This window comes from Phyllosticta capitalensis (genome assembly GCF_038381095.1).
Source record: "Phyllosticta capitalensis strain CBS 128856 chromosome Unknown BKA78scaffold_2, whole genome shotgun sequence".
In the NCBI taxonomy this organism is placed as follows: Eukaryota; Fungi; Ascomycota; class Dothideomycetes; order Botryosphaeriales; family Phyllostictaceae; genus Phyllosticta; species Phyllosticta capitalensis.
In genome coordinates, this window is record NW_027117440.1 from 1,735,037 (window position 1) to 1,747,325 (window position 12,289).

General features: G+C 55.6%; 6 protein-coding genes across 6 annotated transcripts; 3 read left to right on the forward strand and 3 right to left on the reverse strand.

The window, feature by feature from the left end:
* Window positions 1-1,139: 1,139 nt before the first annotated feature.
* Window positions 1,140-2,457, reverse strand: BKA78DRAFT_246808 (ran GTPase activating protein 1; the record flags this gene model as incomplete). The annotated part of the gene is made up of 2 exons (XM_066884248.1): window positions 1,140-2,153; window positions 2,266-2,457. 2 exons carry the CDS (start codon window positions 2,455-2,457, stop codon window positions 1,140-1,142), a joined length of 1,206 nt encoding a protein of 401 aa, XP_066747827.1.
* Window positions 2,458-2,674: 217 nt separating this feature from the next.
* Window positions 2,675-3,229, forward strand: BKA78DRAFT_305958 (cytochrome c oxidase copper chaperone-like protein Cox17). The gene is made up of 3 exons (XM_066887737.1): window positions 2,675-2,774; window positions 2,825-2,886; window positions 2,943-3,229. Exons 1-3 carry the CDS (start codon window positions 2,756-2,758, stop codon window positions 3,081-3,083), a joined length of 222 nt encoding a protein of 73 aa, XP_066747828.1. The 5' UTR covers window positions 2,675-2,755; the 3' UTR covers window positions 3,084-3,229.
* A 49-nt stretch (window positions 3,230-3,278) lies between these two features.
* On the reverse strand, window positions 3,279-5,300 carry BKA78DRAFT_349913 (ALG6, ALG8 glycosyltransferase family-domain-containing protein; the record flags this gene model as incomplete). The annotated part of the gene is made up of 3 exons (XM_066890886.1): window positions 3,279-4,635; window positions 4,845-5,007; window positions 5,057-5,300. The coding sequence occupies 3 exons, from the start codon at window positions 5,298-5,300 to the stop codon at window positions 3,279-3,281; spliced, it is 1,764 nt and encodes a 587-aa protein (XP_066747829.1).
* Window positions 5,301-6,269: 969 nt separating this feature from the next.
* Window positions 6,270-7,960, forward strand: BKA78DRAFT_329929 (uncharacterized protein; the record flags this gene model as incomplete). The annotated part of the gene is made up of 3 exons (XM_066889717.1): window positions 6,270-6,950; window positions 6,998-7,290; window positions 7,342-7,960. 3 exons carry the CDS (start codon window positions 6,270-6,272, stop codon window positions 7,958-7,960), a joined length of 1,593 nt encoding a protein of 530 aa, XP_066747830.1.
* Window positions 7,961-8,459: 499 nt separating this feature from the next.
* BKA78DRAFT_292572 (Oxoglutarate and iron-dependent oxygenase degradation C-term-domain-containing protein) lies at window positions 8,460-10,611 on the forward strand (the record flags this gene model as incomplete). The annotated part of the gene is made up of 2 exons (XM_066886074.1): window positions 8,460-8,620; window positions 8,670-10,611. 2 exons carry the CDS (start codon window positions 8,460-8,462, stop codon window positions 10,609-10,611), a joined length of 2,103 nt encoding a protein of 700 aa, XP_066747831.1.
* Window positions 10,612-10,695: 84 nt separating this feature from the next.
* Window positions 10,696-12,020, reverse strand: BKA78DRAFT_305969 (mitochondrial deoxynucleotide carrier). The gene is made up of 3 exons (XM_066887738.1): window positions 11,909-12,020; window positions 11,778-11,830; window positions 10,696-11,713 (listed from the first exon to the last, which is right to left on the reverse strand). Exons 1-3 carry the CDS (start codon window positions 11,939-11,941, stop codon window positions 10,831-10,833), a joined length of 969 nt encoding a protein of 322 aa, XP_066747832.1. The 5' UTR covers window positions 11,942-12,020; the 3' UTR covers window positions 10,696-10,830.
* Window positions 12,021-12,289: the final 269 nt, after the last annotated feature.

Sequence of the window (12,289 nt, forward strand, 5' to 3'; positions counted from 1 at the left end):
GCCCAGGCGCGGCAGCTCAGGGTCCTCTTTGGGGCGGCTGGTAGGTAGCGCTGCTCCTCATAGATAGCGGCCTATCACGACCAGGACTACAACACCTTCAGCACGTGGTCGCAAGTTGTGCCTCCACGCGCACCAGTCAGTCTTCTCTCCCTTTGACCCCTCCCACGTCATTCTTCTGCTGTCCTTCATTGTTGTGACCCGACCCCTTGCATCCTCTGCCTAACACGCACCCGACTCGTGTGCTGGACCTGCGGGACTCCATCACCTCACCACCACATCACCCTCTCATGACTTGGGGACCTATATCGCCGTTATCACTGTCGTCACAAATGCCTCGCACGCCCCTCCATCACCCCGGATCCAGGTCATTAAATGTGGGGACTGTCGGCAGCGGATCTACACCCTGCGCGCTGCTGCTTGATCGACGCGCCGCCGCCCGTCGTGGCGTGAGCTTCGTCTCCGTCCTTTTCGCTTCCTCGACCTCTCGTGTCTTCATGTCTCTTGTATATCCGTCTCCTGCTAGTCTTCCGGTGCGGGGTGTTGCACTCGGCGCCGTGTCTAGGTTGTCTCTAGTCCAACCGTCGGCCGAGTCGTCGGAACCACTCGACGCTACTTTCGGATTTTATTTGGCAGGAACTGCTGTTATTGGCTGCTCCTCCCACAATTTATGTATGTCCATGTAGCTCTGTGTTGGCCACTCCTTGGCGTCCAGGCATGCAATGCGCGAAGGATTCGTGTTCGGTACATGGCGAGTTGCGCTCCAATCGTAATCTTCATGCCGCTTGAAACATCAGACGCTGTAAATCTCCTCAAGAAAAGGCCTGTTTCTCCCTCTCCAAGAGTCTCTTACGTCAAGTCTTATGGGTTCTACTTTTGGTAATCTACACCTTCCCGCGCGTGAGCACGACCATCGCGATGACTGTCTCCAAGACTAAGAAATCTCCGCAGGCAACGCGCCGCAGAATGAGAAGCAAAGTGAAGAAAAGGAATCCCTAACCCACAACGGTCAAAGGGAGCACTTCTTCTCGAAAGTCCCCGCAACTGGGGAATAAAATACCAAACACCAAGCGCGGCCAGCCATGGATATATCGTTCACATTAATCGTTGCCAAAAGAGACGGCAGTCGTGAGTGGAGCTCGCTACAAGCCCGTCTTCTCCAACTTGGCTGCAAGATCGTCGACCTCTTTCTCGTCTGCCTTCTCGTCTTCGTCCTCTTCTTCCTCCTCATCCTCGTCTTCTTCGTCATCCAGCTCGTCCAGCTCATCAAGACCGTACTCCTCATCTTCCTTGAGCTTCTTGACGAATTCTGGGTCCGCTGCCTCCTTGCGCTGGTCAAAGGCCTCCGTGAGACGCTCGATGCTCTCGTCATCTTCACTAAACTTGTTGCCGTTGACCTCAAAGCGACGCAGCTTGGGGAGGGCCTTCTCAGTCGCGTTGGCGAATGACTCGAGACCTTTGGCGTCCATGTCGTTGTACTGCATGCGCAGAACCTCCAGATCAGGATTCTTGCCCTCCGCGAGTGCCTTGCTCAGCATCAATGCTCCGCGCTTTTGCAGGTAGCAGTCCGAGATGCCAAGCTCGCGCAGGTGCTTCCAGCCGCCAACGGCATCAGCAAGAGCCCGCGCACCAGTGGTTGTAAAGGTGTTGTCCTGCAGGTCGAGGGTCCGCAGCTCGTCTTGATGCGCAAGACCATTCTTCAGCAGGTGGGTAATACCCTCTTGGCGAATGCCGTTTTGCACCATCTTGATCTCGCGCAGCTTGTCGTGCTTGCCGAATGCCTTTGCGAAAGCCTCCATCGAGCCATTCTCCAAGCGGTTGCGTCCGCAAATGATTGTTTCGAGGTTGGGGACCTGGGCGCTCGCGTCGGCGGCGCGCGCTGCAGCCTTCTTGTCGGCGAGGTTCGAGAGAGCGTTGGCAATCAGGGTGCCTGCAGCGGGACCAAGGCCATTGTTGTTGAGAATGAGGTGCTGAAGAGGAGTGTGTTCGGAGAGGAAGGCGACGAGGGGTGCTTGGGTGTTGAGGCCGAAAGCGTTGTCGGAGAGGTTGACGGTGTTGAGGTTGGGGAGCTTCAGTAGCGCCTGCAGCAGGCTGTCGAGTGCAGGAGGAATCTCGGAGAGCAGACGCGACGTGAAGATGTCGGCAAGGTTGGCGACCTGTGTACAAGGGGAGTCAGTTTTGCGGCTCTATGCGTTGTTTACAGTTTCGTAGCGGGTCCCATGGTGCAAACAACGCATCCCGTCGCCCGCCGGGGAACCCCAGACTTACCTTCAAGTTCTTCTTGGTTTCCAAAACCTTGGCCAGAGCCTCAGAGGCACCTATTCCCAAAGTGTTTCCGACAAGGACGACTTCCTCGACATCTGGATTGTCCTTAAGAGCCTGGAGGTGGGGCTCAATGTCTTCGGCGGTGGTGAGCTTCAAGCCCTTGCCCTCGAGGCTGAAAACTTTGGGGTTTGCCATGGCAGGCGACGTGTAGAATCAAGCCGCGCTTCTAAGAATGGGCGTGGTGTGGTGATGATCGGCGAAGGTGTTGTGGAGGGGCGCAACCAAAGTCTCGTTTTCCCAAGCGGCAGACGAAGGACGAGACCCTTGCACTGCGGCTTCCCGCCGCATGCATTTTCTCGACTGCCGTGACCGCCATGTGCGCCCCCCGTCCTCTTGGCAGCTTTCCAATGCCAATGAGGTAAGCAGTCTGCCGTCCAAACCTCCGAACTTCCACATTGCGCCATCCAACACCTTTCCTCTTCAACCCGTCAAAATGAGTTCAGCACAAGCCAGTGAGTTGCGCCGTGTCGCGTCGCCTCTGTGCCCCTCTGACATTCCACAGCAGTGCCAACCAACCTCGCCAACGACGTCAAGCCTGCAGGCGACGCCGCCGCAAAGCCAAAGGTCCGCTCCGCTCAATCCTCCCCAGCCTTTGCGCCACGCTGATCCGATCGATATAGCCATGCTGCGTTTGCAAGGACGAAAAGGCCGCGCGTGACGAGTGCATGCTCTTCTCCAAGAGCGACAACCCTCAACAAGAGTGCAAGGACTTGGTCTCCAAGTACAAGACCTGCATGGCTGGATTTGGTTTCAACATATAGAATTGTTCCGAGGCAACAAGACATGGGTCAATGAAAAGCATTGGGAGGCGTTGAAAAGGCATTAAAGGCTCTTGAGAGTCTTGTACAACATGAAGGACTTTTGTATTATTAATGAAGAATAGACTCCACTCCTCAGACTCCTGACATGGCAGCCATGGGTATCTTGTGCAAGGTTTTGAAATCGCGACTCTTCAACTACTGCATCTTCTTCGATCGCTCAATCTTCCAAATCCGCTTGAAAACATCAATGAGATTGTAAAGACACCACAGCCAGCAAATGTAAAAGCCGGGGGCACCGACAAGAACATTGGCAACGACCCACAAATCTGGCTTGTCTCCTGGCGTAGGAACAAAGGCGTCCAGGAAATGCCAAAATATCATAGCGGCGTAGAATCCTGCATGGATGAGCTTCTCGAGCGCATTCAGTTGCTGAGAGGGGACATTGCTGCGGAAAATCGAAAGTGACGTCGGCGGAAGTCCAAGCAGGTATGCCCAGAGCAAGGTAAGGACATAGTATGGAACGCTCAACTCATCCCTTTTAAGAAGTGGGTACATCGTCCAAGCCCCGAGCATATTCGCCAAACCAACCCAAGCGCGGACGTACGGGCTGAGTCCTGTGCTGGATCCGAGTAGCAGCGTCATGGGCAGGAGAGGGAGCATGACATTCTTCTCGTGGACCTGATATGAGAAGAGGAAGAATGCCCAGGACGTGGACGCAAAGGCATAAGGCAAAAGCTCTTTCCTGGGCTTGAAAAACAAGACCAGGCAAGGTGTTGCAATGTGCGCGCCAGTCAGGACAAGAGACGCGAATTGGAGATCGGCCGTAGGATACTTGTGGAGTTTGTGAAACGTGTGGATGGCACACCACACGTTGGCGACTTTGTCCTCAAAAAGTCCTCGCGCAAAGGGAAAGATACGGTGGACTGACTGTGCCACTTCCAGAATGACCGCATAGTACCAAGATTCTTTGTCGAGAATGATGGGCAACTTTGATAGGAGTTCTGGCTCTGGCAAATTGCTGATTGGTAGACCGTTGTACCAGTCATTGACCGTTCCCAGAATAAGTGGCGCATAAAGAAGGCCAAAAGAAGCGACTGTGACGAGAGCGATCCCGATGAAGCGTAGAATGTTGACGCGCGGGAACAAGCAGCTGCCAAGCAAATATGCGAAGACAGCAGGAGCATAGAAGAGCGCCATTTGCTTGAAACCGAGAGCTGCGACGAAAAATACGCAGCTCCAGAAGTAGCGGCCAGCAATCAAAGAGTACATGGTTGCCGCCACAAATCCAAGCATCACAGTATTGTACTGAAAGTGGCCGTGATCAATCAGAATTGTTGCCGGTTGCATCAAGACGGCGACCAAGGCAATTGCAAACTCCCAGGTATTAACTTCCTGTACCCGTGCATATCGGCGGAGACAAAAGATGACGGCGGGGACGTAGACGAGGTACTCTGACGCAAGAGCTGTGGCGCGCATGAAGATCTTGAGATTCGGGTCGTCCAGGCCACGGGAGGTGTGGAGGGCGAACCATGCCGGCTCGATGTAGTTGCCACTGCTCCAGTCAGTGACATGATACTATGTGATGGCGACGCTTGGTAGGAAAGACTGTGGTGCATGGAGCAGTATAGAGGGGAAGCTTGCGCTTTGGGGTGGTTGGATTTTAACCAGGGGCAAGGGGTAAGGAGCCCTTGGACCGACCATGTCCTCCATTCGGGAGAGATTGTGTCTAGGCCTTTTCCACCCAGTATTATTTTCACTCACATTTTCCCAAGAAGCCAGCTGTGGTAGGCGGTCAATGGAGGGTAGTCCAGGCCCCACCATTGAAGATCATGAAAGTACCATTGGGTGATGGGCAGGTTTGCGGTGATTTCGAGCCAGTGCCGCTGAGCTTCAAAGTCTCCATGCATAGGAGGTTTTTGAAATCCTTTGACTCGTCAACACACTTTCATTAGAGTTTAAGTTTATGGAAATACCAGAATAGCCCCAGAACGCAGTAGACCATCGGAACAGGCCAACGGCCATGAGAATCAAAGGCAATACGAGCCATTGGGAGACGTTGCCAATCGCAGGCCAGAGGAAAGCTACGAGCGGGAAAGCTGGTTTCGTGACGTTGCCATTGGGATCCAGATAGACTGTGCCCTTGTTGGTACGGGCAAGGATGGCGCTATCGCCTTTTCTCTTCTTTCGAGGCTTGTGGGCGGGTGATGCCGGTGCCATGTTGGATGATGGGGAGTTGCTTTGGCGGAGCGGAGAAGAACCGCGGATTCGGTGACGCGAGGGAACGGAAGTGCCACCTCAAAGCACCGAGCGGACGGACCCGGTAGCAAAAGTCGTGGCGCACAACAGGTCAATAACTGTTTTATGTGACTCTTGGAAGGATTGGTAGATTTCATTCACAAGTGCGTTAGGTGTTTGAATGCTCCCTATGCGCATCTTGCTGAAATATTGAGATGGAAATTCTTATGCTTCTGTGGGTGCTTGCTTGTGCTTGTGCGTACAACTTTTGGAAGCCTCGGTCGGGAGCTCCTGCACCCCAGGACGGCGCTAGGCTGCAACGGTTGGGCGGTGGCCCCTTGGCGCACGGGCTGGGCAAAAATTCTGGTCCGAGCTCGAAATTTTTAAAGCCGTCGCGTCGCATCGTCCGCAGGTTTTTCTTCCCACCGCACTCTTTGCCTTTCCAAAATCACAGCACTCGTCCAAGACTCTTTTTGCGGGCTTCAGCATCTTTGAGGGGCATCTTACCGTCAGCATACGGTATATTTGAGAGACATCAACAGACACTTTCAGTCTATTCGGTTCGTTGGCTACTTTCCATCCTGACGGCTTATCGCGCTTTTTCAGTGGGCGCGCAAGAGATTCTTCTCTTCTGTGGGCTTGTGACTTCAGTGGGCTTTTGAGTTAGCGACTGCTTCTCGGCCTTTGTGGGGACACTCCGCCTTGAACGTCGTTCTGTGGGCTTGTGGGCTTGAGGGCTAATCCGCCTTGAGCGGACTCGAGGGCTGTGGGCTTTGCGCACGTTTGAGAGATCCTGATGAAAAGCTAGGAGCACTGCTCCCCCAATTTTGCACTGTTGCCATTGCCACTGGAGGGTCGCTGGCTTCCGCGCGTTCACCCGCGCCATCCCGTCGCCTGTCACCTCTGATTGACCTTTGCTAATTGCTTCTCTTCAGACAGTAACCTTTCACAATGGGCAAGGACAAGACCACCAAGCCTAGCAAGGCCGCCGCTTCCAAGAAGGCCGAGACTCCCGTCAAGAGCAAGGCTCTCTCCGCCGTCAAGGACGGTCGCGTGACCAAGAAGTCCCAGACTCCCAAGTCGAAGGCTAAGGAGACCGCGAAGGAGGTTGCCTCCAAGGCCTCCAAGGACAAGAAGTCGAAGAAGAGCAAGAAGGAGCCTACTCCTGAGCCCGAGTCCGACAGCGACGAGGAGATGGACAGCGACAGCTCTGCCAGCAGCGAGAGCGAGTCCGACTCTGAGTCATCCGCTTCCGAGGTCGAGACCAAGAAGGCCGCGCCCAAGACCAACGGTGCCGCTAAGAAGGACGACTCCTCTTCTGAGTCTGACTCATCCAGCGACAGCGAGGAGGCCGCCCCTGCCAAGGCTGGTGCTTCTGAGTCTTCGGATGAGAGCGACAGCTCCAGCGAGTCCGAGGATGAGAAGCCTGCCGCAAAGAAGGCCAAGGCTACTCCTGCTAAGAAGGCCGAGTCCTCCGACGACAGCTCCAGCGACAGCGACTCTTCCGAGGATGAGAAGCCTGCTGCTAAGAAGGCCGACTCTTCTGACAGCGAGAGTGACAGCGACAGCGAGTCGGAAGATGAGAAGCCTGCTGCCAAGAAGGAGTCGAAGAAGGAGGCGAAGAAGGACGACGTAAGTTTTGTCCACCAGAATACAAGATCGGTGCTAACCAACCACAGTCTTCTGACGAGGACTCTGACGACGAATCGTCCGACTCTGACTCCGACTCTGAGGAGACCGAGGAGTCTGAGGAATCTGCTCCTCCCTCCAAGAAGCGCAAGGCCGAGGACGAGGAGAAGCCTGTTGCCAAGAAGAGCAAGGCCAACGTCCCCGCCAACGCTTCCGCCAACCTGTTCGTCGGCAACCTCAGCTGGAATGTTGACGAGGAGTGGTTGGGTCGTGAGTTTGCCGAGTTTGGTGAGGTCACTGGCTGCCGCATCGTGACCGACAGGGCGAGTGGCAGGTCCAAGGGGTAAGGACTTTCTGCACATGCATCCTCAACAACCGCTAACCCTTTGTCCAGTTTCGGCTACGTCGAGTATGCCAATGTCGAGGATGCTGTCAAGGCCCTCGAGGCCAGGAAGGGCTACGAGCTTGATGGGCGTGCCCTGAACGTCGACTACAGCACTCCCCGTCCTGCCGGCGACAACAACGGCAGGGACCGTGCCAACGCCCGCGCTGACAGGTTCGGTGATGTTCCCAAGCAGCCCAGCGACACTCTGTTCGTTGGCAACCTGTCCTTCGAGGCCACCGCCGACCAGGTTTCTGAGATGTTTGCCGAGTACGGAACCATCACTCGCGTCTCCCTCCCCACCGACCCCGACAGCGGTTCCCTCAAGGGCTTCGGCTACGTCGGTTTCTCTTCCATCGACGAGGCCAAGGCTGCCTACGACGGCTGCTTCGGTGCCGAGATTGCTGGACGCAACATCCGTCTCGACTATGCTACTCCTCGTGACAACAACGGCGGCGGTGGACGTGGTGGATTTGGCGGTCGCGGTGGTGGCCGCGGTGGTTTCGGCGGCCGTGGTGGACAGCGTGGTGGTGGCCGCGGCGGCTTCGGTGGCCGTGGCGGTGGACGTGGTGGCTCGTTCAACCGTGGTGGCTTCGGCGACTTCAAGGGCAAGAAGACCACCTTTGACTAATTTCGTCTCATTTGAAAAGTGGTAAGTTCTGGGGACAAAATGGTAAGGACTACAGGTCAGGATGGGAAGGGAAAAACAAAAAAAGGGTGAGGCGTTCGCGGGTCGGGTTTTCTCAAGGATAACGTCGTGGTCATCGCATTGTTCACGCGGTCAGAGTAGTAGGCTTTTGATATCCAAATAATGCTCCTTTTAACTGTCAAAACTACGGTCTCATGTGAAAAATTGCGGTCGTAACGCAGGCCCTTAGGAATCCAAATCGACTTTTTTCTTTACCCGCACAACATTTCCATCAGCCTTGAAGCTATCACAGAGAATACACACGTATGATACTCGCCAGAGGTAGTGCTTCGTGGCGTGACATGAAAATTGGAATGACTGAGGTGACGTCTATGTGCACGGACCACGAGACCATCGAAAAAGTTGGGGTGAATTTCAAAAACGAAGCTGTGCGTAGCTCCTGCTTCCAACACACGCTCAGCACCTGCCCTCCAATTTCAAGATGCCTAGTACTAAGCGCAAGGCCGAAGATTCCGCGCCAGTTATTGGCAAAAGCAAGAAGCGCGCTCTTCCAGACGACGAGGCGCGCACCAACTTTCGCGCGGGCCTGTTTGACACCAAGGTGCTCAGTCAGTACAAGCAGGAATACGCAGAGTCGCAGCCGTAAAGCAGTCCTGTTTTTATGGCAATTCTTCAGCTAATGTGTACTCAGTTACAAACATGCTGTTATCCGCGACCTGATCGACCCGTCTCTCCTCCGCGCTGTGCGCGACGAAATCCGCCAGAACATCGTCTTCACCCCCAAGGAAACCGACATTTACAAGATCCACCAGTCCGGCGATTTGGCAAACTTGGACGGCCTTGATGACTCCTCTCTGGCTAAGCTGCCGTCTCTCCTGCGGCTTCGCGACGCGATGTACAGCTCGGCGTTCCGCAAATACATTTCCGCCATCGCAGGCTCTGGACCGCTGTCGGGTGTGAAGACAGACTTGGCAATCAACGTGTACACTCCTGGATGCCATCTACTATGCCACGACGACGTGATTGGTAGCAGGCGTGTCAGCTACATTCTGTACCTGCTGGACCCTGACAAGCCTTGGAAGCCGGAGTGGGGTGGCGCTTTGCGCTTGTTCCCGACGGAGGACCTCAAGAACGAGGACGGCGAAGACGTGAAGCTGCCTCAGCCAGATCCCACTGTCGTCATCCCCCCTGCTTTCAACCAATTGAGCTTCTTCACCGTCCAGCCCGGAGAGAGCTTCCACGACGTCGAGGAGGTCTACAAGCGCGGCGAGGGTGAGACTGAAGAGGAGGATGGAGGTCGCGTTCGGATGGCGATAAGTGGCTGGTTCCACATCCCACAAGAAGGCGAGGAGGGCTACGAGCCTGGCCTGGAAGAGAAGCTGGCCGAGAAGAGTTCGCTGCAGCAACTCGAAGCCGGCAAGGCCGACAAGCTCGACATGCCGCAAAAGGCGTGGCATGAATACCCAGAGCAAGAGAAGCAAAAGAAGGAAGATAAAAAGGGCAAGAAGCAGGCAGAGGAAGAGGAAGAGGAAGAGGTCGAGCTTACGGAGGCCGACTTTGACTTTTTGATCAAGTACATGACGCCCCACTACCTCTCCCCCGACACCGTCGACGAGCTCAAGGAATTGTTCGAGGAGGAATCGTCCCTGCGCCTTTCGCAATTCCTGTCCCGTTCGTTCTCTGCCCGCCTCAAGGCTTTCCTCGAGGAGGCCGACAAGACGCCCGAAATGCCTGCCGCGGGCTCGAAGAAGAAGAACTGCGGAGTCGCACGGCCACCCCATAAGCATCGCTATCTTTACAGATACCCTGAGCGCAAGGAGGCTGCTGCGCAAGACGGCGAGGAGCTGAGCCCATACGACGAGCTTGTCGACGTCTTCGTTCCCAGCCTGGCATTCAAGAAGTGGCTGAGTATCACAACTAGCCTGTCACTTCGGAAGAGCAGTCTCCTCGCACGCCGCTTCCGCCGCGGTATGGACTACACCCTTGCGACCTCATACGAGGAGGAGAACCCGCAACTCGAAGTTACGCTCGGTATCACACCGAGCAAGGGATGGGGCGACGACGACGTGGAAGAAGCTGCGGACGCGCAGAATGGTGCCGAGGCCGATGACGACGATGAAGAGGATGAGGAGAAGACACCCAAGACTAATGGCAAGGCCAGCAATGGCGAGAAGAAGTCGAAGCCCAATGGAATGACCGAGGACGAGGACGAGAAGATGGCTGACGCCCCTGCCGCCCCAGCAAACGCTGAGGACATGCCCGGCGGCTACGAGATGTACATGGCGGCCGACGATGACGACGATGACGATGACGACGAGACGGGCTCGAACGACGGCGTCGAGGTTCCCGCCGGCTCAAAGAACAAGGGCGGCGCCGAGACGTCGCAGACGGGTGCTGGCAAGAGGCGCAAAGCGGACCCGGCGGTGTACAAAGCCAGCGCCAACGATGAGGACGACGGCGTGCTGTTCAGCATGCCCGCTGGCTGGAACCAGATGAGCATCGTGTTGCGCGACATGGGCTCGTTGCGCTTCGTCAAGTACGTCAGTCAAGCGGCCAAGGGAGACCGCTGGGATGTCTGCGCCGATTACGAGGTGGAGTTTGACGAGGAGGACGAAGAGGACGATGAGGAGTAGGGCTGTGTTGATATACCGGAGATGTAATGATTATTTAGGCGTTGAAAAGGATTAAAAGTCTAGTACAACCTATGATACACCATTTCGGTCTTTGGATCTACCTTCTCCAGTGTGTCATATGTGGAAATCCTCGCTGCCCAGAAGAACCGATGCGCCGCAGATTGCAAGAAAGGCAATTCATCTTTGAAATCTAGCCATAATCTTTGCGTTGGACTGCTCCTACTCTTGCGTGTCAAGCTTCTCGTCCATGGCAATCAACACCTTCATCACCCTCTCGTACGTCCACATAGTCACGGCGCTTGTCGGAGCCGCCTTGATCAGACTGACCGTCAAGCCCCTATACAAGCCTCTCGGGCCCTCTCGTCTCAAGATCTGCTTAATCGTCCGATAGACGCCCTCATAAACAGGAATGTTCTTGTGAATATATTTTGCCCTCGTCGGCCCCTGTACCTGGAGCCGCTTCCTGACCGTGTCCAACGGAAATACTGCCGTCTTGCTAAAGACGCTCGCCGTGATACCGGCCGCCGCGTCCGTCGACCCATACGGCAGCGGCAGCGGCGCGTACACTGGCTTCAGCGTCTCGTAGGACAGGAAGAAGAGCCCCATGTACGGCACAATTTGGCTCACGCCGGCGCCCAAGCCGCGGAAGAAGCCCCGCGGCCCTTCCGAGTCGTATATGTCGCGTACGGAGGCAGCCAGCGAAGTGTACACGCGCTCGCTGCCTTGGGCGGCGAAGCGCGTGCGCAAGAGGTCCAGCGGGTACGTCGCCGTTGTTGCAAATGTGCCGGCAGTCGCGCCGGCCAGGAAGCTGACGGCAGCATCGGGGGGCGTGTAGGGCGCTGGTATACCTGCGAGGAAGGACGAGACGGTGCGGTAGGAGAGGAACTGCACGCCGCCGTAGCAGAGGTACATGGCCTCGGCGGGGACATTGCCCTTCCACAAACCGGGGATGCCTTCTTCGCGCACGATACGCTTGAAGGTATTGAGTGTGCCTTTGTAGGTGGGGCCGCCCTGGGCCGAGGCGATGGAGAGCGGGTCGCTGAGCGAGTGGATTTGGAGCTGCAGGCGGATCTTGATGACGTCGAGGGGCGCGACGACGAATCTGGTGCCATTGCTCGCGTTAGACAGTTTGCGTGGGAAATGAGTGGAAAGAAGGGTGGCGGTACCTGGAGACCAGACCGGCAATGGCGCCAGCACTCACGACTTGCCAGCGTGTGCCCTATGTCGTGTGTCAGTTTTTTGAACTCGCAGCTTTGAATAATGCTGAGGTTCCCATGGGGAGAATGTTCTAGCATACCTCATCCTTCAGCTGCTCGACTTTGCCAGACATACATCCAGCAGGTGAGGCGGCTGTGCGGCGCAAAAGGAAATGCAATTGTTGCTATGCAGGGCGAAGTCGGAGGTGTTGAGGAGAGGTGATACAGAAGCTTTGGCCCCCGGATTCAATGCCTGTCAGCAGCACAAAAAAAGGCTGCATTTTGATTGGCTGTGTCGACCATATCGTCTTCCACTGATTTTGAAACTCCGACCAGTGGTTATCAGAGTTCCAATTGCGAGTCATTGAATCTACGTATCAGACAGTCGTTCCTTAAAAACTAGGTCTCCTCTCGAACGCGGAGTGATGAATTTCTTTCGTCTTCATCATGGTCTTCGGCAGATGACTCTGCCTTCGTGTCCC